Source organism: Mobula birostris, chromosome 21 (genome assembly GCF_030028105.1).
Source record: "Mobula birostris isolate sMobBir1 chromosome 21, sMobBir1.hap1, whole genome shotgun sequence".
Classification (NCBI taxonomy): domain Eukaryota; kingdom Metazoa; phylum Chordata; class Chondrichthyes; order Myliobatiformes; family Myliobatidae; genus Mobula; species Mobula birostris.
The window spans coordinates 19,425,328-19,450,753 of NC_092390.1; the positions used below are offsets into that span (position 1 = coordinate 19,425,328).

General features: G+C 40.2%; 1 protein-coding gene across 8 annotated transcripts in view; it reads left to right on the forward strand.

Moving 5' to 3' along the window:
* The window catches only part of sh3pxd2aa (SH3 and PX domains 2Aa), a 315,062-nt gene that overhangs the window by 221,288 nt on the left and 68,348 nt on the right, over nt 1-25,426 (forward strand). For all 8 annotated transcript variants that reach the window (XR_011882687.1, XR_011882688.1, XR_011882689.1 and 5 more), the window contains one exon: nt 19,037-19,150. Coding sequence is in view for 5 of the 8 variants with exons in the window: in XM_072239102.1 (XP_072095203.1) it covers nt 19,037-19,150 (114 nt within the window). In the remaining 3 variants the exon portion in view is untranslated. The remainder of the gene's footprint in view (nt 1-19,036; nt 19,151-25,426) is intronic.

Here is a 25,426-nt window from a genome sequence, read left to right on the forward strand (position 1 = left end):
CTAAGACAAGCCAGCGAACTTCAGGCTGATCTCAGTACATCAGTGGTGGGATAACTGCTGGAGGGGATTCTGAGGGACAAGATCTACAGTGTTTGGAAATGTAAGGATTGGTTAGGGATAGTCAACGTGGCTTTGTGCATGAGAAATTACCTCACAAATTTGATTGAGGTTTTTTTGGGAAGTGAACGAACAAGATTGATAAGGGCAAGATGGTAGACTTTGACAAGGCCATTGACAAGATCCTGCATAGTAGTTCTGCAAGCTAGATCACAGGGAATCTGCAGGTGAGTTAGCCAATTGAATCAAAGTTGGCTTGGTGGGAGGTAATAGAGGGTTGTTCCAGAGAGTTATTTTTTGACTGGAAGCCTGTGTCTAGTGGTGTATCACAGTGATTGGTTGAATCCACTATTGTTTGTCATCCATATTAACAATTTGGATGGCAATGCAATGCTGTTAATATGATTAGTAATTTTGCAGATGATACCAAAATTGGTGGTGCAATATAGAATGGGGTTACAACAGGATTTAGATGAACCGGGAAGTGGTCCAAGAATATAAATGTAATTTAACTTAGGGAAGTGTAAGGTGCTGCATTTTGGGCAGTCATATCAGGACAGAATTTACATGGTAGATCGTAGAGTTGTGGAGAATGTTGCAGAGCAGAGAGGTCTAGGGGTACATATCCATAGTTCCCTGAAAGCGGCAATAGTTGCAGACATTGTGATGAAGAAGGCAGTTAGTATTCTTGCTGTTATTGATCAGGTCATTGAGTATTGAATTTGGGATGTCCTGTTGCAACCACACAAGTTGTGGGTAAGACTTGAACAATCTGGTTGGAATATTATGGTTGCCCAGCAATAGGAAGAATGTTATTAAGCTGGAAAGAGTGCAGAAAAGATTCACAAGGATCTTATCAGGACCAAAGGACTTGAGTAGTAAGAGAGGCTGCATAAGGCAGGGTAGAGGCTGAGTGTCCTTATAGAGGTATTTAAAATCGTGAGGAGCATAGATAAGGTCTGCACACCATTGCAGACTTCAAAGCTAAATGCAGTGGAGCTTCCAACATTGCTGCCTCTCTCTCAGACAAGCTAAATCTATTTTACTCTTGATTCGATGTCACCAATACTGAGCACTTGAGGAGACCTACAGCTGATGTGATTGGCAGCTTGGTCATCTGAGTCCAAAGTACGCAGGTGTTTCCAATGAGTGGACAGTTGCAAGGCTGTGGGACTGGACGGCATCCCAAGCGGGTACTCAGGATGTGCGCGGCTCAGCTGGCAGGCGTGTTTACAGACATTTTTAATCTCTTCCTCTCCCAGTGTAGAGTACCCTCCTGCTTCAAAACATCCATCATTGTCCTTGTACCTAAAAAGACCAAGGTAACATGTCTGAACGACTGGCGTCCTGTCGCACTCACCTCAATAATAAGCATATGCTTTGAGAGGCTGCTCAAGGACTACATCTGCAGCATGTTACCACCCACACTGGACTCCCTACAATTCACCTACCAACACAATCGATTGTCAGATGATGCAATAGCCATAGCTCTTCACACCGTCCTTATACATCTGGAGAAGAGGGATGCTTATGTGAGAATGGTGTTCTTGGACTGCAGTTCAGCATTCAACACCATAATTCCCTGCAGGCTCGACAAGAAGCTCAGAGACCTCGGCCTTCATCCTGCCTTGTGTAGCTGGTTTCTGTCAGATCGCCGGCAGCTGGGCTTCCTCACCTCTGCCCCTTTGACCTTTAACACAGTTGCACCTCAGTGCTGTGTACTAAGCCCCCTCCTTTACTCTCTGTATACCCATGACTGTGTCGCCACCCACAACTCCAATCTACTAATTAAATTTGCCGACGACACTACACTGATTGGCCTAATCTCAAATAATAATGAGGCAGCCTACAGGGAAGAAGTCGTCACCATGACACAGTGGTGTCAAGAAAACAACCTCTCCCTCAATGTCGCAAAAACAAAGGAGCTGGTTATGGAGTACAGGAGGAATGGAGACAGGCTAGCCCCTGGATCTGGGGTTGAGAGGGTGAATAGCTTTAAGTTCCTCGGCATAAACATCACCGAGGATCTCATGTGGTCTGTATGTACTGGCTGTGTGGTGAAAAAGGCACAACAGTCACTCTTTCACCTTAGATGGATTGGAGAAGTTTGGTATGAGTCCCCAAATCCTAAGAACTTTCTATAGGGGCAAAATTAAGAGCATCCTGACTGGCTGCATCACTGCCTGATATGGGAACTGTACTTCCCTCAATCACAGGAATCTGCAGAGAGTGGTGCGGACAGCGTAGCACATCTGTAGATGTGAACTTCCCACTATTCAGGACATTTACAAAGACAGGCGTGTAAAAAGGGCCCAAAGGATCATTGAGGACCTGAGTCACCCCAACCACAGATTGTTCCAGTTGCTACTATCTGAGGAAAGGGTACCACATCAAAGCCGGGACCAACAGGCTCCAGGACAGCATCTTCCACCAGGCCTTCAGACTGCTTAATTCATGCTGACACAACTGTATTTCTATGTTATATTGACTATCCTGTTGTACATAATATTTATTATAAATCACTATAAATTGCACAGTGTACATTTAGATGGAGACGTAACATGAAGATTTTTACTCTTTATGTATACGAAGGATGTAAGTAATAAAGTCAATTCAGTTCATAAAGTGGATATCTTTCTCAGATGATGGTGGGTATATGGAACACGCTACCAGTGGAAGTTGTGTAAATAGTACAAATTCAATGTTTAAAAGGCTTTATGACAAGTACATGGATAGAAAAGATTAATGGGCCGAGTGCTAGATAGGACTAGCTGAAGTAGACATCTTTGTTGATGTGGACTATTTGGGCCAGAAGGCCTGTTCCTGTGCTGTATGACTCTGTGACTATGATCTAGACTACTAATTAAAAATGGTTGCATGCACAGACTGTGTGATCACTTTTTAAGCCAGGGAATGGTAGCAACTTCACTTGGTGGCAAGATTTGTTAGAGAGCCTATAGCAGCACAAAGCTTCCTATTCACAGTGGTTCCCTGAGCAGTTCAGTCGGTGGTTGCCAGCTTATTTATTCAGTTTGACTTGGAACATGCTCTTAGATGCTGACTATGTATAGGTCTTTCTTTTTAAATCTTTTTATTGAATAAGTATACAAAAAGGTAAGCCATATAGGCACTAATACACTGTTAGAATATAATAAAATTACAGGAGATATTAATACAAAAAAAATGATACAAACAATGTAATTTAAACATAACGTACCAAGGTAACATAATAGTATACTAATTTTTATATATATATCAATAGAGAAAAGGAAAAAAAACCCCCCAAAAAAAAACCCACCGTGCAACTAACTAAAAGCAAAGCAAAGCAATGGGCTAACTTGAAACCAAACAGAGTTAAAAAACTTAAAATCACGTCCTCAATCCCGACCTCCATTAAAAACAGTAAAAAAAACAAGAAGGGTATATATTACATTAAATGAAAATATTGAATAAAAGATCTCCAGGTCTGTTCAAATTTAAATGAAGAGTCATAAAGATTGCTTCTAATTTTCTCCAAATTCAAGCATAATATCGTCTGAGAAAACCAAAAAAAGGTAGTTGGAGCATTAAGCTCTTTCCAATGTTGTAAGATACATCTTTTTGCCATTAAAGTAAGAAATGCAATCATTCTACAGGCTGAAGGAGAAAGATTACTGGAAATTTTAGGTAGTCCAAAGATAGCAGTAATAGGGTGAGGAGAGATATCTATATTCAATACCTTGGAAATAATATTAAAAATGTCTCTCCAAAAAGTTTCCAGAGTAGGACAAGACCAAAACATATGAGTTAAAGAGGCTATCTGCCCCGGACATCTATCACAAAAAGGATTAATATGAGAATAAAAGCGAGCTAATTTATCTTTGGACATATGTGCTCTATGAACAACTTTAAATTGAATTAGGGAATGTTTAGCACAGATAGAGGAAGTATTGACTAATTGTAAAATCTGCCCCCAGTCATCCACGGAAATAATAGATCCCAATTCTTGTTCCCAATCTGACCTAATCTTATCAAATGGAGCTTTCCTAAGTTTCATAATAATATTATAAATAATAGCCGATGCACCTTTCTGACATGGATTAAGGTTAATTATAGTATCTAAAATGTATGTAGGAGGAAGCATTGGAAAGGAAGAAAGTATAGTACTTAGGAAATTTCTAACTTGTAGATATCTAAAAAAATGTATTCTTGATAAATTATATTTATTAGATAATTGTTCAAAAGACATAAGGAAACCATCTAAAAATAAATCCAAAAACCGTGAAATACCCTTAGTCTTCCAAATTTGAAAAGCACGATCCGTAAAAGAGGGAGGAAAAAATATGTTACCTAAAATAGGAATCGCTAGCCCAAATTGGTTAAGATCAAAAAATTTTCTGAATTGAAACCAAATACGTAAGGTATATTTAACTATCGGGTTAGACACTGTTTAAGGCGTTTCAATTCAAAAGAAAGAGAGGAACCTAAAATAGAGCCAAGTGTATAGCCCTGAACAGATTGTAATTCCAATGCTACCCATTTAGGAATGGATAGTATATCCTGGTCAAGTAACCAAAATTTCATATGTCGAATATTAATTGCCCAATAATAAAATCTAAAGTTAGTTGATGCTAAGCCTCCATCTCTCTTAGCTTTCTGTAAATGTATTTTACCCAGTCTCGGGTTTTTATTTTGCCAAATAAATGAAGAAATTTTGGAGTCAACTTTATCAAAAAAAGATTTTGGAACAAAAATTGGTAATGCCTGAAATAGATATAAAAATTTTGGCAAAAAAAACATCGTAACTGCATTAATACGACCAATCAAAGTTAAATATAAAGGAAACCATTTAGATGAAAGTTGAATAATATGGTCAATTAAGGGTAAAAAGTTAATCTTAAATAAATCTTTGTATTTACAAGTAATTTTAATCCCAAGATATGAAAAATAATTATTAATCAATTTAAATGGAAAGTTATGATATAAGGGAAGTTGTTTATTAATCGGGAAAAGTTCACTCTTACTAAGATTTAATTTATAACCTGAAAAAAGACCAAATTGTGCTAATAGCTCTAAAACAGCAGGGATGGATTTTTGGGGATTAGAAATATAGAAAAGTAAGTCATCAGCATTGAGTGATATTTTATGGGACTTTAAGCCCCGAGTTATCCCAGTAATATTTGGAGATTCTCGAATGGCAATTGCAAGAGGTTCTAATGCAATATCAAATAATAAAGGACTAAGAGGACACCCTTGTTGAGTACCTCGAAAAAGAGGGAAAAAAGGTGAACTTAGAGAGTTAGTACCGACCGAGGCCACAGGAGAATGATATAACAATTTAATCCAGGATATAAATTTCGAGCTAAAATTAAACATTTCAAGCACCTTAAATAAATAAGGCCATTCTACTCTATCAAAAGCTTTCTCAGCATCTAAAGAGATAACTCACTCAGGAACATTTTGTGAGGGAGTATAAACAATATTTAACAGTGTGCGAATATTATAAAAAGAGTAACGACCTTTAATAAAACCCGTTTGGTCTTCCGAAATAATAAAAGGAAGTACTTTTTCTAATCTATTTGCTAATAACTTAGAAAAAACTTTAGAAACAACATTTAATAAAGATATTGGTCTATAAGATGCACATTGAGCAGGATCTTTATCCTTCTTTAATATTAGAGAGATTGACGCTCTATTGAAAGATTCAGGAAGTTTACCAAGTTTTAATGAAGCCTCAAAAACCCTACAGAGCCAAGGGATTAATGAAGGTGCGAAACATTTATAAAATTCTACGGTAAACCCATCAGGGCCAGGAGCTTTCCCCAAATTCATAGAGAAAATAACATTCTTAATCTCATCCGTGGTAATGGGAGTATCTAACATAGAAGACATATCCTGTGAAATCTCAGGGAAGTCTAGATTATCTAAAAAATCATTCATATATTTAGAATCTCGAGGAGACTCTGATTGATATAAGGAAGAATAAAAATCACAGAAAGTTTGATTAATCCCCACATGGTCAAGTATCAGTCGGTCATTTTGGTTATAAATCTGATTAATTTGAGATTTAGCATAATTAGACTTCAGTTGATTAGCCAACAGTTTGCCAATTTTGTCACTGTGTACATAAAATTCACTTCTTGTTTTCTTTAATTGGTTTACAATCGAGGACGAAAGTAATAAACTGTGTTCCATTTGAAGTTCAGTTCTTTGTTTATATAACTCCTCAGAAGGAGCTATAACATATTTCTTATCAATTTCCTTAATCTTGTCCATGATTACCAACTCCTCCTGCTTCAGCTTCTTCCTCAAGGCAGCAGAATACGAGATAATCTGATCACGAACATAAGCTTTAAAAGTATCCCAAAGAATGTTCACAGAAATATCCTCTGTATAGTTAATTGTAAAAAAAAGATCAATCTGTTCATTCATAAAGTTAACAAAGTCCAAGTCCTGAAGCAACAACGAATTAAAACGCCATTGTCTATTATTTTGTGTATTGGCCTGAATTTTAATAGAAAGCTTAAGTGGAGCATGATCCGAAATGGTTATAGAGTCATAATCACATTTAATCACTGAAGAAATAAGACGAGAATCAATAAAGAAATAATCAATTCTTGAATAGGAATGGTGAACATGTGGAAAAAAAAGAAAAATCTTTTTCCTGTGGATGCAAAAAATGCCGAATGTCCATCGACCCAGAATCAGAGAGGAATGAATTAATCAAAGTTGCAGATTTATTAAGTAAGGTCCGTAGAGGAGCCAAACGGTCCAAAGCTGGAGATAAACAGGTATTCAGATCTCCGCCCCAAATCAATGAAAACTCATTCAAATTCGGGAACTGATTGAATAATGATTTATAAAATTCCGGACAATCCATATTAGGAGCATAAACATTAACCAAAACTACCTTTTTATTAAATAATAGACCACTAACCAATAGAAATCTACCATTCAGATCAGAAATAATATCATGTTGTATAAAAGTAACTGAGGAGTCTATAAAAATAGAGACGCCTCGAATCTTAGCATTGGGGTTCGAATGAAACTGTTGTTCCTTCCAGAATTTAAAAAAATGTAGTCTGTCCCCCCTCCGCACATGGGTCTCTTGTAAAAATAAAATTTGTGCTTTAAGTCTCCGGAACACTTTAAAGACTTTTTTCCTTTTAATAGGATGATTAAGACCATTAGTATTCCAGGAGACAAAATTAATAATAGACTCCATAAACCCTAAAGTCAACCCGCATCAAGGAGGATTGACGATAGGCTCGACCCACGAACCCAGAAAGGGAACAGAACAAATAAGAGATACCGGGAAGAAGAACGCAACCAATACTTCAATAATGTACATAGCCCAAGAAGAAAGAAACTAAAACATGAAGCCCCTCCCACCACCCCCCACCCCATGACCCCAAGGCTAAATCTAATGCAGACCAACCCGAAAGAAGCAAGCACTAAAACTACCCCCATGACTTCCGGTATACGCTCCCTAAAAAAAGTGTAAATATAAAAAAAGATCAGCTAATTATAAAACAGTAAGAGAATAAAAAAAGGTAACTCAATTAAAACAAACACACAATATAACAGAGTAAAAGCCAGAAAATATTAAAAAAACCGCAACAAACCCCAGACCCTATAAGTAAACAAAACCAAAAAAAAATGAGATTATTAACATAAACTAGTTATGAAAACCTACAAAACAAAGTAGATTTTAAAAAAAACTACAAAATTTAAGGCCACAAAGGAAATACGTAAAATGACGGTGAGGGAATAACCACCCAGAATCCCCTGGGAAAAAGAAAGGAATGACGCAGTTAAAAAGAAAGTTTAGCAACCATATTAAATAATCAAAAATAAACTTTTCTGCCCATATAGGACAAAAAAAAATTAAGACTGACAAATTCACAACCTCCGCTCAACAGAGATAGTTAAAAATTACGATTAAGATGTTGAAGGTGAAAATTGATCCAGATAACTCTGGGCATCCGAAGCAGATTCAAAAAAAACAGAGGGCTCCATCCGACGTACGAATCCTTAGACGTGCAGGGTAAAGCAGCGCTGGTTTTAAATCCATCTTGTAGAGTTCCGACATCACAGATCTGTAACGAACCCGTTGATCCCAGATTGGTTTACTGAAATCCTCCACGAATCGGAACTTAAGATCCAGAAAATCAATGTAACCTTTAGATCGAACGAAACGAAACAGTTTCTCCTTGTCTTGAAAGTAATGAAAACGTAAAATGACATGTCGAGGTTTATCTGACCTAAGCGAGTATGATGGAACTCTATGAACACGATCCAATAACGGTGGTTGGTCAGGAAATACAGTAGGAAATGCATCTTTTAAAAGTTGAGAAAAATACTTCATAGGGTTATCAGATTCAACAGCTTCACGCACCCCAATCATTCGAAGGTTCTGCCGTCGCATTCTGGATTCTAAGTCAGAGTTTTTAAAGGTCAAAAAGTCGAGTTTCTTCTTCATTACATTAATTGTTTCTTCGATTTTCTCCATCGTGAGCTCACTTTGTTGCGTGGATTTTTGAAGATCAGATATAGCCGACTGATGTTCCGTAATAGATATTTGTATCTTCTCGATTGCATCGGCAATTTTCTGGAAACTAATTGAAATTTCCTCACGAATCAGCTCCATAATAGAGGTTGAAATTTCCCTTTGAATTAGCTCCGATATAGCTTTCAAAGTCACCGGTGATTCAGTCGGAGGGAAATCGGTACTTTACGGTCTACCCGGAGGTTTGCCGTCCTTCCCGTTTTTTCCATTCTTAGACATAGCAGACCTTAAACGCATCCGATTATCAAAGAGCCCAATTTGTTTCAAATTATTGTAAAAGTCGATGCCTTAATGGTTAATTAAAATATAGCTGATCATAAGAAGAAAAACTCAGAGGTAATGGAGCGAGTCAAGAACGTGACTTCACTCCATGAGCGCTACCGGAAGTCCCCCCGACTATGTATAGGTCTTGAACCAATTTTTGAAACTTTTGGCTCTATTTCATGCTGTAAAATTAGTGTAACAAACATGGGAGCATTTTGAAAATACAGAAATCTAAACTACTTAAAGCTAGCGGTGTGCTAATTCTGAATTAGACAATAGGTGCAGGAGTAGGCCATTCAGCCCTTCGAGCCAGCACCACCATTCACTGTGATCATGGCTGATCATCCACAATCAGTATCCAGTTCCTGCCTTAACCCCATAACCTTTAATTCCACTATCTTTAAGAGCTCTATCCATCTCTTTCTTGAAAGCATCCAGAGACTTGGCCACCACTGCCTTCTGGGGCAGAGCATTCCACATACCCACCACTCTCTGGGTAAAAAAGTTTTTCCTCAGCTCTGTTCTAAATGGCCTACCCCTTATTCTTAAACTGTGGCCTCTGGTTCTGGACTCACCCATCAGCGGGAACATGCTTCCTGCCTCACGTGTGTCCAATCCCTTAATAATCTTATATGTTTCAATGAGATCCCCTCTCATCCTTCTAAATTCCAGTGTATGCAAGCCCAGTTGCTCCAATCGTTCAACGTATGACAGTCCCGCCATCCCGGGAATTAACCTTGTGAACCTCCGCTGGTACTCCCTCAATAACAAGAATGTCCTTCCTCAAATTTGGAGACCAAAACTGCACACAATACTCCAGGGTATTACTGAGAGTATTCAGCAGTTCTTTCTCTTAGAACAATATCGAAGAAAAAGAAGCTAATTAGCCCATCATATTTACCTGAACATTATGTAAAAGATTATTTTCATCCCGCTATCTGCCATTTTTCTCTTTTCCTCTCTCCCATCGACAGAAGATGCAAAAGCCTGAGAACATGAATCACCAGTTCTAAGGATAGCTTCTACCAAAGTTCAAAGTAAATTTATTATTATTGTACGTCAGCATACACTACCCTGAGATTCATTTCCTTACATACATTCACTATAGCTACAAAGAAACAATAAAATGAAGAACTTCACACAAGGATGGACAAACAACCTATGCGCAAAAGACGGCAAACTCTAGAAATACAAAAAGAGAAACAATAATAAGTAATAAATAATATTGTGACAGAAATTGTAGAGTCCTTGAAAGTAAGTACATAAGTTGTGGAATCATTGTTAAGGTGAGTGAAGTTAATGACTCTGGTTCAGGAAGCTGATGGTTGAAGGGTAATAACAGTTCCTGAACCTGGTGGTGAGGGTCTTGAGGCTCCTGTAAATCCTATGCGTGGCAACAGCAAGAAGGGAGCATGGACTAAATGGTCGGGGTTCTTAATGATGGATGCTGCCTTCTTGTGACAGTGCTCCTTGTAGACACATTCAATGGTGGGAGGCCTTTTCATGTGATGGACTAGGCTGTATCCATTAATATTTGTAGGCTTTTCCACTCATGGGGATTGGTATTTCCATAGCAGGCCATGATACAACCAGTCAGGCTACTTTCTACCACATCTATAGAAGTTCATAAAAGTTTTAGATGACATGTTGAATCTGTGCAAATTTCTAAGAAAGTAGAGGTGCTGTGATGCCTTCTTTGTGATGAAACTTATGCCTGGTCCTAAGGCAGATCCTGTGAAATGATAACGTGGGAATTTAATGTTATTGACCCTCTTCACTTCCGGTTCCCTGAAAAGGCCTGTTTTCCTCCTCCTGTAGTCAATAATCAGCTCTTTGGTTTTGATGACATTAAGTGAGATGTTGTGGCACCATTCAACCAGATTTTCAATCTCTGTCCTATGTGCCAATTCATCACCGCCTCTGATTTAGCCAACAACAATGGTGTCATCAGCAAACTTAAATATGGCATTGGAGCTATACTTAACCTTAGAGTCATAAGTATAAAGTCAGTAAAGCAAGGGGCTATGCACATAGCCTTGTGGTACACCTGTGCTGATGGTGATTGGAGAGGAGATGCCATTGCCAATCCGAACTGACAGGATTCTGAAAGTGAGGAGATCAAGGAACCAGTTGCACAAGGAGGTATCCAGGCCTATGTCTTGGAGCTTATTGATTAGCTTTGAGGGGATGCAGGTGTTGAATACAAGTTGTAGTCAATGAAGAGCATCCTGATGTGTGCACCTTCACTATCCAGATGTTCCAGACACTTATCAGACTCTTGAATGAACCTCTCGTACACTAAAAGATAAAATCGATCTCCCAACAAGGGATACAAAAATTGTAGATTCTGGAAGCTTAAGCAAAACACAAACTACTAGAGGAACTGAACTGGTGGAACGGAATCTGTGTCAGGATAAGAAATTGTCAACATTTTGGGTCAAAACCCTGCATCAAGGACTGAGAGTGAAGAGGGAAGGTAATCAGTATAAAGCAGAGAGGGAAGGGGTGAGACAGGTACCCCGTCACAGATGATTGGTGGACTGAGGAGGGTGGAAAATGATGGGCAGATGGAGCCAGGTAGGGAATGAAGGAGGCAGTTGTGTGATAGATGGATGAAGGTGGAGACAGCTGCTGGGCAATGAGCAGGAACACAAAAGCTGCCAGAGCTGGAATCTGTTAAGTAGTGATAATGGGAACCATTGGTGAGAGATGAAGAACAGATAAAACCAGATGGAAGAGGGAATCTGTTGGGTGAAATGTGTAGGTAACAGGTAGATGATCTGGGAGAGGATGATGGATACGTGGAACGATCTGTCAAAGGAAGTGGTAGCAGTCAGTTCAGTTACAATATTTAAGAAGGCATTTAGATACATGTATAGGAGAGGTTTGGAAGGATAGCGGCCAAATGCAGGTATATGGAACAAACTCAGGTAGAGTATTGGGTTGGCATGGAAGAGTTGGATTGAAGGGGCCAGTTTCCATACAGTTAAACATGGGGATGGCAAAGCGATGGAAACCAGGTTAGGGGTTGGAGAGTTGGTGTAAAGGTAGATGTAACATGTAGAGAGACTGTGAGGAAGGAAAACAATCAATAAGGTATAAATGCAGTCAGTTGGATGGGTTGAAATATGCTGCCCTTAATGCGAGATGTACCAGGAACAAGGTTGATGAATGTAGCGCATGGATTAGTACAGGGAACTATGATGTTGTGGCCATTACAGAGACTTGATTGTCACAAAGACAGAAATAGCTTATAGATGTTCCAGGGTTTAAAACTGGTGTTTTGTATTTTTTTTGTGCTGTGTCAGATCCGGGGTAACAATTATTTTGTTCTCCTTTTCGCTTGTGTATTGGAAATGACATTAAACATTCTTGAATCTTGAAAAGGGACAAGGAGGGAAGTAAGGGAGGTGGGGGAGTAGCATTGCTTAATTAGGGATAGAATCATAACTGCAGAAAGAGGGATGTCATGGAGGGATCATCTACTGAATCAATGTGGGTGGAAGTAGGGAACAGGAAAGGACAATTACTATTGAGAGTATAAATCTATACTATAAATCACCAATAGCAACAAAGACACTGAGGAACAATCAGTCAACGAAGTTCAGAAAGCTGCAAAATGCTGTTGTCATGGGTGACCTCAACTTCCCTAGTATTGATTGGCAGCTCCTTGTGCGCAAAGGTTTAGATGATGCAGACTTTAAGTGTATCCAGGAAGGACTCCTGACACCATATGTGAGCAAGCCAACTAGAAGAAACGTCATATTGGATCTGGTACTAGAAAATGAATCTGGTCAAGTTACAGAACTCGGGTAGACTCAGAAATGTACAATGGAAATGTGGAGGTTGTTTAGAGAGCAGGTGCATGGGGCAGGGAATGGATGGTATGGTGAAGGAATGATGGTTGACTAGAAAAGTGGAACATCTGATGAAGAGGAAGAAGGAAGCATGTTTAAGGCTTACATAACAAGGATCAGACTGTTCAGAGTTATGTTAGCCAAGAAGGAGATTAAGAAGGGACTTAGGAGAGCTAAAAGGGGTCATGAGAAGACCTGGGTTAGTAGGATTAAGGGAAAGCCTAAGAAGTTCTAAAAGTACATGAAGAACAGAATTAGAATGAGGGTAGAACCAGTCATAGATAAAAAAGGAAACATGTACCTTGAAGTCGGAGGAGGTAGGAGAGCTCCTTAATGAACATTTTCTTAACAGTATTCATCAGTGAGAGGTACTTTGACAGGTGTTAAAATAGCGTAGAACAGACTAATATGCTAGAAAATATTGACGTTAGGAAAGAGGATTTACTGAAACTTCTGAAAAATGTTAGGATCAATGCCCCCAGGGCCAGATGGAATATACCCCTGGTTATTATGGGAAGTGAAGGGAGAAATTGCTGTGATTTTGATGATGATCTTTATGCCATCACTAGCCACAGGAGTATTGCCAAAAGACTGGAGGATAGCAAATGCTTATGCCTTTTTTCAAGAAAGATAATAGGAATGGTCCTGGGAATTACAGACCAATGAATCTTGTATCGTTAGTGGGCAAACTATTGGAGAGGTTTCTTAGAGAAAGGATTCACAAGTATTTGGAGAAACTTAGTCTGATTAGGGTTTGTCTGCATGGCTTGGGGAGGGGCAGATTATGAGTAACAAGCGTGCTTGAATTCTTTGAGGTAGTGACAAAGCAATTCGATGAAGGTAGAGCAGTGAGTGTGGTGTATTTGGATTTTTGTAGGGTTTTCAACAAGCTTTCCTCTGTTAGGCTCATTTAGAACATCAAGAAGCATGGGATCCAGGGAAACTTGACTATCCATAAAATGAACAGCCAAATGGTGTTGTTCATTTAAGACAGAAGGTGGGAGCAGATGGAACTATTTTCTACCTGGAGATGGGTAAGCAGTGGTGTCCTGCAGGTATTTGATTTGGGACCCTTGCTCTTTGTGATTTTTATAAATGACTTGGATGAGGAAGTGGAAGGATGAGTTAGTAAGTTTGCAGATGACACAAAGGTTGGTGTTGTGGATGATGTAAAAAATTGACATAGGTTGCAGCAAGACATTCATAGAATACAGAGCTGGGCTGAAAAGTGGCAGTTCACCTGGAAAAGTGTGAAGTGTTTCACTTTGGAAGGTCGAAATTGAAGGCAGAATACAGGGTTAATGGGAGGAGTCTTGGCAATGTGGAACACTTAGCAAGATCTTGGGGTCCACATCCATAGATCCCTCAAAGTTGTGACGCAAGTTGATTGTGTGATTTAGAAGGTGTATGGTGTGTTGGCCTTTATTAGTTGAGGGATTAAGTTCAAGAACCATGATGTAATGTTGCAGCTCTATAAAATCCTGTTTAGATCACTTGGGTCAGTGCTGGTTGCCTCATTATAGAAACAATGTGGAACTTTTAGCAAGGGTGCAAAGTAGATTTACCAGGATAATGCCTGAATTAGCATATTTTATTAGGAAATGTTCAGCAAGCTAGGGCTTTTTTTCTTTGGAGTAAAAGAGGATGAGAGGTGTCATGATAGAGGTGTACAAGATGATAAGAAGTATAAATAGACTGGACAGCCAGCATCTTTTACCCGGGGCAGAAATGACTAATACCAGAGGGCATTATTTTAAGATGATTGAAGGAAAATATGGGGGGATGTCAGAGGTGGGTTTAGTACAGAGAGAGTGTTAAGTGCTTGGAACGTGCTGCCAGAGGTAGTGGTAGAAGTGGACATATTAGAGAGATATAAGAGTTTCTTAGGCACATGGATGAAAAAAAGCTGGAAGGTGATATGTGAGAGAAGCGTTAGATTGATCTTGGAGTAGATAGAGTCAGCACAGCATTGTGGGCTGAAGGGCCTGTATTGTACTGTAACTCTCTATAACTCTATATGACTCTATGATAAGCAGAGTCTGTATTGTGTCTCTGGGTTGAGGTTATGGTCATAGAGGAGGAGAGTTGAAGAGGAGATCATCTATGATGACTTTCACCATGACAATCTGAAGTGAGACACTAATGCAAATAATGCAGTTGGAATTTTTTGCTTTCTTAAATGTAGTCCCAATTAGATCACCTCTTCTCAAATTAGGCTAATAAGGTTATGACCTCATGCCAGAAGTATTCAGTGGTGCATTTCGTAATTGGTTATGAATTTGGAAGGCTTTTCTGAGATGGTGTGAAGTTCTAGCAATTAGCAAACTGTGGAGTCACTGATGCTCCTAATGCTCCTTCTAGCAACACCTTTATAAGCACTCCTCTGTACTTAGTTCTCAGCAAGGTGAATCCTTGGGTTGTTGATGGCTTTCGACAATGCTGATAAATCCTTGCTTTTCATGCTTGTTAGTGTAGTGAAGGCCATCTATTTTCTGTCAAGAACACAAGAAAATAGGAGCAGAAGTAGGACACCAGGTTCTTCAAACCTGTCCAACCTGGTAAGATGGCGCCAATAAGTGGCAACACTTCATGTGCAAAGCTGATGGGAATCATCAAATATTTCTGTTTAGGACTACTACAGTTGAAATCCACAGTCAAAGCCATAAGAACTTCAGTCAGGAGCCCATTTTAAGAAGTTTAAAAAAATTCTAATGATACTCAAAATTTGTGAACATCAGGCAACAGACTTAGGTTAGGCAGACCTCCTTTAAGAAAATGGAAACTGGCATCTATAAGAATGTTTGAAATGCCATGGCCTTAGACACCCACTCCCTACTATCGTACTGGTGAACATACAGTCTCTGAAAAATAAAATTGAAGACCTCAGAGCAAGATTGTTGTACCAGAGGGACATCAGGGACTGCTGTGTACATTGCTTCATGGACGCGTGGCTCTCATTCATTATTTTGGATGCAGTGCTGCAGGCCCATGGCTTCACCATTCACCACAAAGATAATTCTGCTCAATCTTCTAAAGGTAGAGGAGGTGGAGTCTTCTTTATGATTAACTCATTGTGGTGCAAAGATGTGGTGGTTGTATCTCAGTCCCGCTCACTTGACCTGACACATCTAGCAGTTGAATATCATCCTTTTTATCTGCCAAGGGAGTTTTCCACCACCATCCTGATAGCAGAGTACATTCCACCTAAAGCCATCATGTAGGCACTGGAGGAACTGAGCATCGTAATCAGCAGGCATGAAACAATGCACCTTGATGCTTCCCAATAACTGGCTGGGAGGGTTGATTTCAACCCGGCCAGCTTGAAGAAATATGAGAACAACTACCACCAACATATCACCTATGGAACTAGAAGAAGCCTGGCGGTACTTCTACTCCCAATGCATAGGCAAAGACTAAAGACTACAGCACCAGTGGTGAGGACCTAGGGAGGCAGAGGAGTGCCTATAGGACAGCCTTGGACAGGACAATATTCAGGGATTCATCTTTGAATCTGAATGAATACACCACAGTTGTCACCAACTTCATCAAGATCTGTTTGGATGAGTGTGTGCCTAAGAGAACATAATCGTACATACCCAAACCATAAGCCATGGATGTGCCAGGAGATTTTGTAGCTTGCTGAGGGCTAGATCTGTGGCATTAAGACTGATGGATCCAGAACTATACAAGTCCAGGTATGACCTAGGAAAAACTATTTTAAGAGCAAAAAAAAAAATTCAGATTGAGGTCAGAGATGGAATCAGAAGCTCATTAGCTCTGGCAGGGTTTGCAGGCCATTGCTTTCAAAGCGAAACCTAATATCGTGAATGGCTCCGATGCTTCACTCCCAAGTGAGCTCAACACTTTTTATGGATGCTTTGAAAGGGAGAATGAAACTACAGCTGTGCCTACTCCTGTAGCTTCTGGTGACACTGTGACCTCTGTATCAGAAGCTGGCTTCAGAACATCTTTCAAGGGGGTGAGCCCTCGCAAGGTATCAGGCCATAAGACCACAAGGTCCTGATGCTATTCTTGGTAGGGCTGTGAAAACCTGTGGCAATCAACTGGTAGGAGTGTTCAAAGACATCTTCAATCTCTTTCTGCTGCACTTGGAGGTTCTCACCTGTTTCTAAAAGGGCAGCAATCATGCCAGTGTTCAAGAAGAGCAGGGTGAGTTGCCTCAGTGACTATTGCCCAGTTGCACTCACATCTACTATGATGAAGTGCTTTGAGAAGTTGGTCATGGCTGGAATCAAGCAAGAACTTAGACCTGCTGCAATTTAAGGAAGGGGAAGTTAAGCAAACATGCCCCATTCCTCATTGAGAGATTACCAGTGGAAAGAGTGATCAGTCTCAAGTTCCTGGGTGTCAATATCTCTGAACATCCATTCTGGGCCCAACATATTGATGTAATTATAAAGAAGGTACGGTGGGAGCAATATTTCATCAGGCATTTGAGGAAACTTGATATGTCACCAAAGACACTTGCAAATTTCTACAGATGTATTTTGGAGAGCATTCTAACTGGCTGCATCACTGTCTGGTATCGAAAAGCCACTATACAGGATTGGAAGAAGCAGAGGATTGTAAACTCAGACAGATCCATTATGGGTAATAGCCTCCCCATTATCAAGGACAACTTCAAAGGCAATACCTCAAAAAGGCGGCACCCATTATTAAGGACCCCCATCACCCAGGATGTGCCCTCTTCTCATTGTTACCATCAAAAGGAGGTACAAGAGCTAAAGGCACACACTCAATATTTCAAGAACAGCTTCTTCCCCTCCACCATCTGATTTCTGAATGGACAATGAACCTACGAATATGTATTTTACTTTTTTCCCTCTCTTTTTGCTCTACTTATTTAATATATATATTTAACTTAATTTTGTTTATTTTATTATTATGTATTGTATTGCATTGCACTGCTGCCAGAAAACAGCAAATTTTATAACATACTAAACCTGATTCTGATTCGTTTAAAATGATCATAGCTGATCTTTGCTGGACTCTATTCCTCTTCTGTGTCAATTCCCCGTAACAATGAATTTTATGATCTTTCAAGTATTTAGCAATCTCCACTTTAAATACATCTAGTGACCTGGCTCTACCACCTTCAAGATTCCCTACCCCATGAAAGAAGAAATTTATATGCACCTCAGTTTTAAATGACTGGCTCCTTATTTTGTAGCCTTGTCTCCTTGTTTGTGACTTCTACTAGTGAAAACATCTTAAAAATTTTCCCTGTCATGCTCCCTTATATGTTTGAATAACATTACCCCTTATTCTTCTGCTCCTTGGATTATGGAGCTAACTCGTCTGGCCTGCTTTGGTTGTGATTGAACTACCAGACCATGAATGTGTTCATAATTTATTAGCATCAAAGAGGAAATTGCCAATGAGAATTACTGAGACTCGAGATAGGAATGGCTCAAGGTTAGAGTAGAAATTCAATTTTGCCTTTTTCAGCCTTACAGAGTCAAGTAGATTAGATGTTCATGAGGTATTTATGTAACTGGTTGTGTCGCCAATGTTCCAAACTAGCTCATTCTTGACAGAAAAACCAACTGCATAGAGACAACATTTTAAAATTATTTAGATGGTTTGTGAAGCACCATAACCTGCAGGATATGGACTTGGTGTTGGAAGGTGCAATGGGGCTGGGTATCTCCTTTTAACCAGCACAGATAGCAAGATAAAGGCCTTCTGCATTGTAAATATTCTATGCTTCCATGATTTCTTTAGAAAGTATATTAAACTTGCACTTCTTCCAATTAAGTAAATTGCTGCTTTGCCTTGAAAGGAAGTTTGACACCTCGGATGCAGTGGTGTTAGGAGGTAAGGGGAGATTGAATAAGTGAATGGAAGGAGCTATTGGTGGAAATGGAAGAGTTGAATCAGAATGAATGGTCTTTTCACATTGCTGAAAGGGGTAGCAGAGGGAAGATATTTCTAATGTTAGGTTATCATTGGAGGTACTAAAAATTTGGAGCTTAATCATTGAATGTGAAAGTTGTTTGGATGAAAGATGAGGAGAGGGCAAAGCATATTCTAACTGAACAGGGGAAGACAGAAGTGTAGTAAATGAAATAAATGTGGTTGAGGAAAGTGATGATTACTCTGGAGAGGATCCTTGGCTGAATTGAAAGGAAGATGTACTCGTTTGGATCACTGAATACTCCTACCCCATAAACAACAGGTACATTTGCTCTTCATTGACACAGCTGAAGTTTAGCTGCTTAATTTCGTATAGGAACAACATAAGCCCACATTTTCACTTCACTAACAAATGTTGCTCCTTTTATTTCAGGCTGGTGGTTTGTGAGTACAACAGAAGAGCAGGGCTGGGTCCCAGCTACTTATCTAGAGTCACAAAATGGAACCCGAGATGACCTGGATATTAGGACAACAAGAGCTGGAGAGGGTGAGCGTGCTTTTGTTCTTTCCAGACATTCCAAAATGCTGCTTTAAAGAGGTATGTGTTTAGCTACTTGAGGCACCAAAGTATCAAGTATTCTGGCTGGCGCATTGTATACAAGAGTTGGAATGTCACATTACAGCTGTACTAGGCATTGTTGAGGCTACTCTTTTGCAGATTTGTGAGTATTGTTTGCAGTTCTTGTCACCTTGCTATAGGAAGAATGTCAATAAACTAGAGCGGATGCAGAAAAGATTTTTTAAAATGTTGACAGATCTAAGTGCTTGAGTTAAAAGAAGAGACTAGATAGGCTTTGATGCTTTCGCTTTGAGTAGAGAAGGCTGAGGGATGACATTGCAGAGGTTTATATAATCATGTAGGGTGTATATGGGTAGTGCTTTTCCCCCAAGCAGGGAAGTCTAAAACCAGAGGGTGTAGATTTAAAGTGAAAAGTTTAGGATTTAAAGGGGACCTGCAGGGCAAGGTTGGTGGGTATATGGAACAAATTGACAGAGGAAGTGGTAGAGTGTAAAATTACAATATTCAAAAGAAATTTGAACAACTGCGTGTATAGTAAAGGTTTAGATTGATGTGGGCCAAATGCAGGTGTGAATGACTTGGACCAAATGGCCTGTTACCATGCTGTATAATTCTATGACTCTGTGGTAGCGACAGCATCATATTCCCATATGCTCAATATCAATATGTTCACATTCCTTACAAGTCAAACCCCCTGTATTACAATACAAACAATTTAAGCTTGCGTTCTTCCGATGTCCCATGTTATACTTAAGTTTGTCCTGCCTCCTAGGATGGTGTACTTTTCTTTTGATATTTGACTACAGCTCCCTCCCATCCAAACATGAATTCCTTCCTACCATATATTGTCCTGTTAAATTAGTTTAACCCTTTAGAACAGCACTGGCAGACTTCCCCATAGGAATGTTGGACACTGGTTTAAATGCCGTTTCAATGATTCAGAAATCTAATGCCTCCCTCTTATATTAACCCTTTAGCCACACATTTATTTCACCTATTCACATACTCCTGTACTCTCTGGCACATGGTGTTAAAAGTAAGCAGATATTATAGTTATAGACAATTTACCTTTCATTCTGAAACCTAAGTCCACATAGTTCACATTATAGAATCTCATCCTTTTATTTATAGTCATTCAGCACAAGCAGGCCTTTGTTCATACTGACCAAAATGAACTCATCTATACCATCATCTGATCAGCCAATGCCTCTCCAAGTGTAGATTAATCCTGTTCCTCAGAATTAATTTTCCAGTAAATTTCCCTACTACTGATGTTTGTCTCACTGGCATTAATCACCTGGCTTATTGCAGCTGACCTTGTTTAAAGGTATACAGTTTGCTATTCTCCAGGCATCTGGGACCACACAAGAGGGAGATTGAGTGGGATATATAAAGGCAGACAACAAAAAAGGAGGGATGAAATCTGTGGGGATGGGGGATGGGAGTGGTAAGGAACTTCAGGGCAAATGAGACAGGTGAATTGGTCGGGGAGAAAATAAACAGTATTTTGCTCAGGCTGTCTTGCTCTGGCGCATACTGATCATGGCCAGTGCCACAACAGCTGCTTCAAAATGTTGACTTCAGCTATAGACAACATAAGACCTTAAGACGTGGGAGCAGAATTAGGCCATTTGGCCCATCATGTCCTACCATTCCATCGTGGATGATATATTATCATTCTCAACCCCATTCTCCTGCCCTCTCCCTGTAAACTTAGACATGCTTGCTAATAGAGAACTTAAACCTTTGCATTAAATCTATCTAATGACTTGGTCTCCACAGATGGTTCTAGCAATGAATTCCACAGATCCACCACACTCTGGCTAAAGAAATTCCTCTTTATCTCTGTTCCAAAAGGATTCAGGATGTCCTGAACTCTCCCAAAGTTGGAAACATTCTCTCAGCATCCTCTCTTTCTAGGCCTTTCAACATTTGATAGGTTTGATGAGATTCCACTCTCCCCCACCCCCAACCATTCTTCTAATCTCCAGCGATTACAGGCACAAAGCATTAACCATTTTGTTCTTAGGTTCATTCTTGCAAAATCACCTGCAGATCCTCTCCAATGCCAGTGCATCCTTTAGAAAAGGGGTCCAAAACTGTTCACAATACTCCAAATGCAATCTGACCAATGCTTTATAAAGCTTCAGCATTACATCCTTGCTTTTATGTACTAGCTCTCCCGAAATGAATGCTGACATTTCATTTGTTTTCCTTACTACCAACTTAACTTGCAAGTTAACCTTCAGGGAATCCTGCACGAGGGCTGCCAAATCCCTTTGCTCTTACAATTTATGAATTTGCTCCCTGTTTTTAAAAAAAAAAATAGCCTGTACGTTCCCTAACCTAACCTATAGGCATAATATGATTGGGAATAGTCAGCATGGCTTTGTCAAAGGCAGGTCATGCCTTACGTGCCTGATTGAATTTTTTGAGGATGTGACTAAATATATTGATGACGGTAGAGCAGTAGATGTAGAGTATATGGATTTCAGCAAGGCATTTGATAAGGTACCTCATGCCAGGCTTATTGAGAAAGTAAGGGGATCCAAGGGGACATTGCTTTGTGGATCCAGAACTGGCTTGCCCACAGAAGGCAAAGAGTGGTTGTAGACGGGTCATATTCTGCATGGAAGTTGATCACCAGTGGTGTGCCTCAGGGATCTGTTTTGGGACCCCTACTCTTTGTGATTTTTATAAATGACCCGGATGAGGAAGTGGAGGGATGGCTTAGTAAATTTGTTGATGACACAAAGGTTGGAAGTGTTGTGGATAGTGTGGATCAGAGGTTACAGCGGGACAATGATAGGATGCAAAACTGGGCTGAGAAGTGGCAGATGGAGTTCATGGCAGATAAGTGTGAGGTGGTTCCTTTTGGTAGGTCAAATATGATGACAGAATATAGTATTAATGGTAAGACTCTTGGCAGTGTGGAAGATCAGAGGGATCTTGGGGTCCGAGTCCACAGGACACTCGAAGCTGCTGCACTGGTTGACTGTGGTTAAGGAAGCATACGATGCATTGGCCTTCATCAATCATGGGATTGAGTTTAGGACCCTGGTCAGACCCCACTTGGAGTACTATGCTCAGTTCTGGTCGCCTCACTGCAGGAAGGATATGGAAACCATAGAAAGGGTGCAGAGGAGATTTACAAGGATGTTGCCTGGATTGGGGAGCATGCCTTATGAGAATAGGTTTAGTGAACTCGGCCTTTTTTCCTTTGAGTGATGGAGGATGAGAGGTGATCTGATAGAGGTGTATAAGATGATGAGAGGCATTGATCATGTGGATAGTCAGAGGCTTTTTCCCCAGAGCTGAATGGCTAGCACAAGAGGGCACAGTTTTAAGGTGCTTGGAAGTAGACACAGAGGAAATGTCAGGGGTAAGTTTTTTACGCAGGGAGTGGTGAGTGCGTGGAATAGGCTGCTGGCAACGGTGGTGGAGGTGGATACGATAGGGTCTTTTAAGAGACTCCTGGACAGGTACATGGAGCTCAGAAAAATAGGGGGCTATGGGTAATCCTCAGTAATTTCTAAGGTAAGGACATGTTCAGCACAGCTTTGTGGGCCAAAAGGTCTGTATTGTGCTGTAGGTTTTCTATGTTTCTATATTCCATCTGCCACTTTTTAGCCCATTTTCCTAATCTGTCTATGTCGTGCAGATTCTCTGCTTCCTCAACACTATATACCCCTCTACCTATCTTTGCTTCATCTGCAAATTTGGCTATAAAGCCATCAATTCAGTCATTTGACATATAATGTGAAAAGTAGCAGCACCAACACCAACTTCACAGAACACAATTAGTCACTGAGTCACTGGCAAACAACCAAAAAAAGCCTGCCCCCCCCCCCCTTTATTCGCACTCCTTGCCTTCTAAAAGTCAGCCAATCTTTTATCCATCCTAGTATCTTTCCCATAATACCATGGGCTGTTATCTTGATAAGCAAATTCATGTGCAGGATCTTGTCAAAAAATCCAATAAACATCCATTGACTCTGCGTTGTCTAGTTAACAGGTGCTGTAAACTTTATGACAGTTGTTTGTTTGCAAACTTTCTGTGTGATGTACTCATTTTACTTTGAGATAACAATCACTGTTGCAGTGAATTTTTGATTCTGTAAATGAAACTTGTGTATTGCACACTGATGACATTATTCAGTGCACAAATTGAGAAGTGGAAAGAGCCTTCATTAAAGTAATAGGAAGTGCCAACCGTGACCCTGGTTTCCCAAGAGTCAACTACTGAACAGGAGATGGTGCCCTCTTGTTTCCAGGTGTAGCCCACCTTCTTGGTGTATACTTCCTCTCTCAGGGATGAGGTCTTTGGAGCTTCTGTTGACGTTTCTGTGGCACTGCACTTTTATAGGATGGGGTTGCTAGCCCCATGCCCCACTCTCCTCCTTTCACAGCCAGCTTGCAACTGTCCGTGGTGGAGTTATGATAAATACATTTGGGAATTAAATATTCTAGAGTACTTGATGTATAGGAAGGAAAAGCATTGCAGAAAAACTGTGGAGGTATGTCCTCAGTAATTGCCTTGATATTAATCAAAACCACTTCATTGCCATTTAGTGAAACATACCAGAATTGATTGTGGTTCAGTGAAAAGCATAAAGCACAGGACAATACCATAACAGGCAACACAATAGGAACCAATAATTTACAAAACAATATTGCAACCAGCCATGAGCAATCAACAAATAGCAGAATGGGCAAATGCGCAAATGTCAGTAATCAAACTTAAGTAAATGTTAATATATGAAGAGACTAAATAATTATCAACAGAACTATGAGAGCTGAGCAGATGGAGTTCAACACAAAAATGATTTTCACCTTGGAAGTCAAATTTGAAGGTGGAATACAGAGTTAATGGCCTGATTCTTGGCTGTGTGGAGGAACAGAGAGACTTTGGAATCCATGCTGATAGATCCCTCAAAGTTGTTAGAAAAAATAATAGGGTGGTTAAGAAGGCAGATTGCCTGCTTCCTCAACACAAGACTCTGCAGAGGCTGGAAATCCAGAGCAACACACACAAAATACTGTAGGAGCTCAGCCTGTCAGGCAGCATCTATGGAGAGGAATAAACAGTCAGTGTTTCAGATAAACACCTTTCATCATGATTGGAAAGGAAGGGAGAAGAAGCCAGAATGTGATGGGAGAGGAAGGGAGTACAAACTAGGTGATAGGTGAAATCAGGTGAGTGGGGAAAGTGGAATGAGGTGAGAAGCTGGCAGGTGATAGGTGGCAACGATAAAGGATTGAAGAAGGAAACTGATAGAGGAGAGTGGATCATGGGAGGAAGGGCACTGGGAGGGGAGATGATAGGCAGGTGAGGAGAAAGGAGGATGTAAGAGGGGAGAATGGAAGAAGAGGGAGGGGGGGGACTAAATTAAAGTTCATCCCATCAGGTTAGAGGCTACCCAGATGGAATATCAGACAATTCTCGAACCTGAGAGTGGCCTCACCGTTGCAGTAGAGGAGGCCATAGACTGATATGTCAGAATGGGGATTGGAATTAAAATGGTTGGCCACAGGAAGTCCTGCTTGTTGCAGATGGAGTAAGTGTGCTCCTCAAGGTGGTCACCAAATCTATGCTGGGTCTAACCAATGGAGGAGGCTGCATCAGGAGCAACGGATTCAATAGATGACCCGATTTGCTGCTGATGAGAACATAAGAAATAGAAGCAGGAATAGGCCATCTGGCTCATGAGACCTGCTCCGCCATTCAATAAGATCATGGCTGATCTGAACATGGAGTCATCTTCACCTACTTGCCTTTTCCCCATAACCCATAATTCCCCTACCATGCAAAAATCTATCCAACCTTGTCTTAAATATATTTACTGAGATCGCCTCCACTGTTTCATTGGGCAAAGAATTCCACAGATTCACCACTCTTTGAGAAAAGCAGTTCCTCCTCATCTCTGTGCTAAATTTACTCCCACAAATCTTGAGGCTATGTCCCCTAGTTCTAGTCTCTCCTACCAGTGGAAACAACTTTACTGCCTCTATCTTATCTATCCCTTTCATAATTTTATACGTTGCTATAAGATCTCCCGTCATCCTTCTGAATTTCAGCAAGTACAGTCCCAGCCGACTCAATCTCTTCTCACAGTCTAGCCCTTCATCTCTGGAATCAACCTGGTGAACCTCTTTTTCACCGCCTCCAAAGCCAGTATATCTTTTCTCAAGTAAGGAGACCAGAACTGCACGCAGTAATCCAGATGCGGCCTCACCAGTACG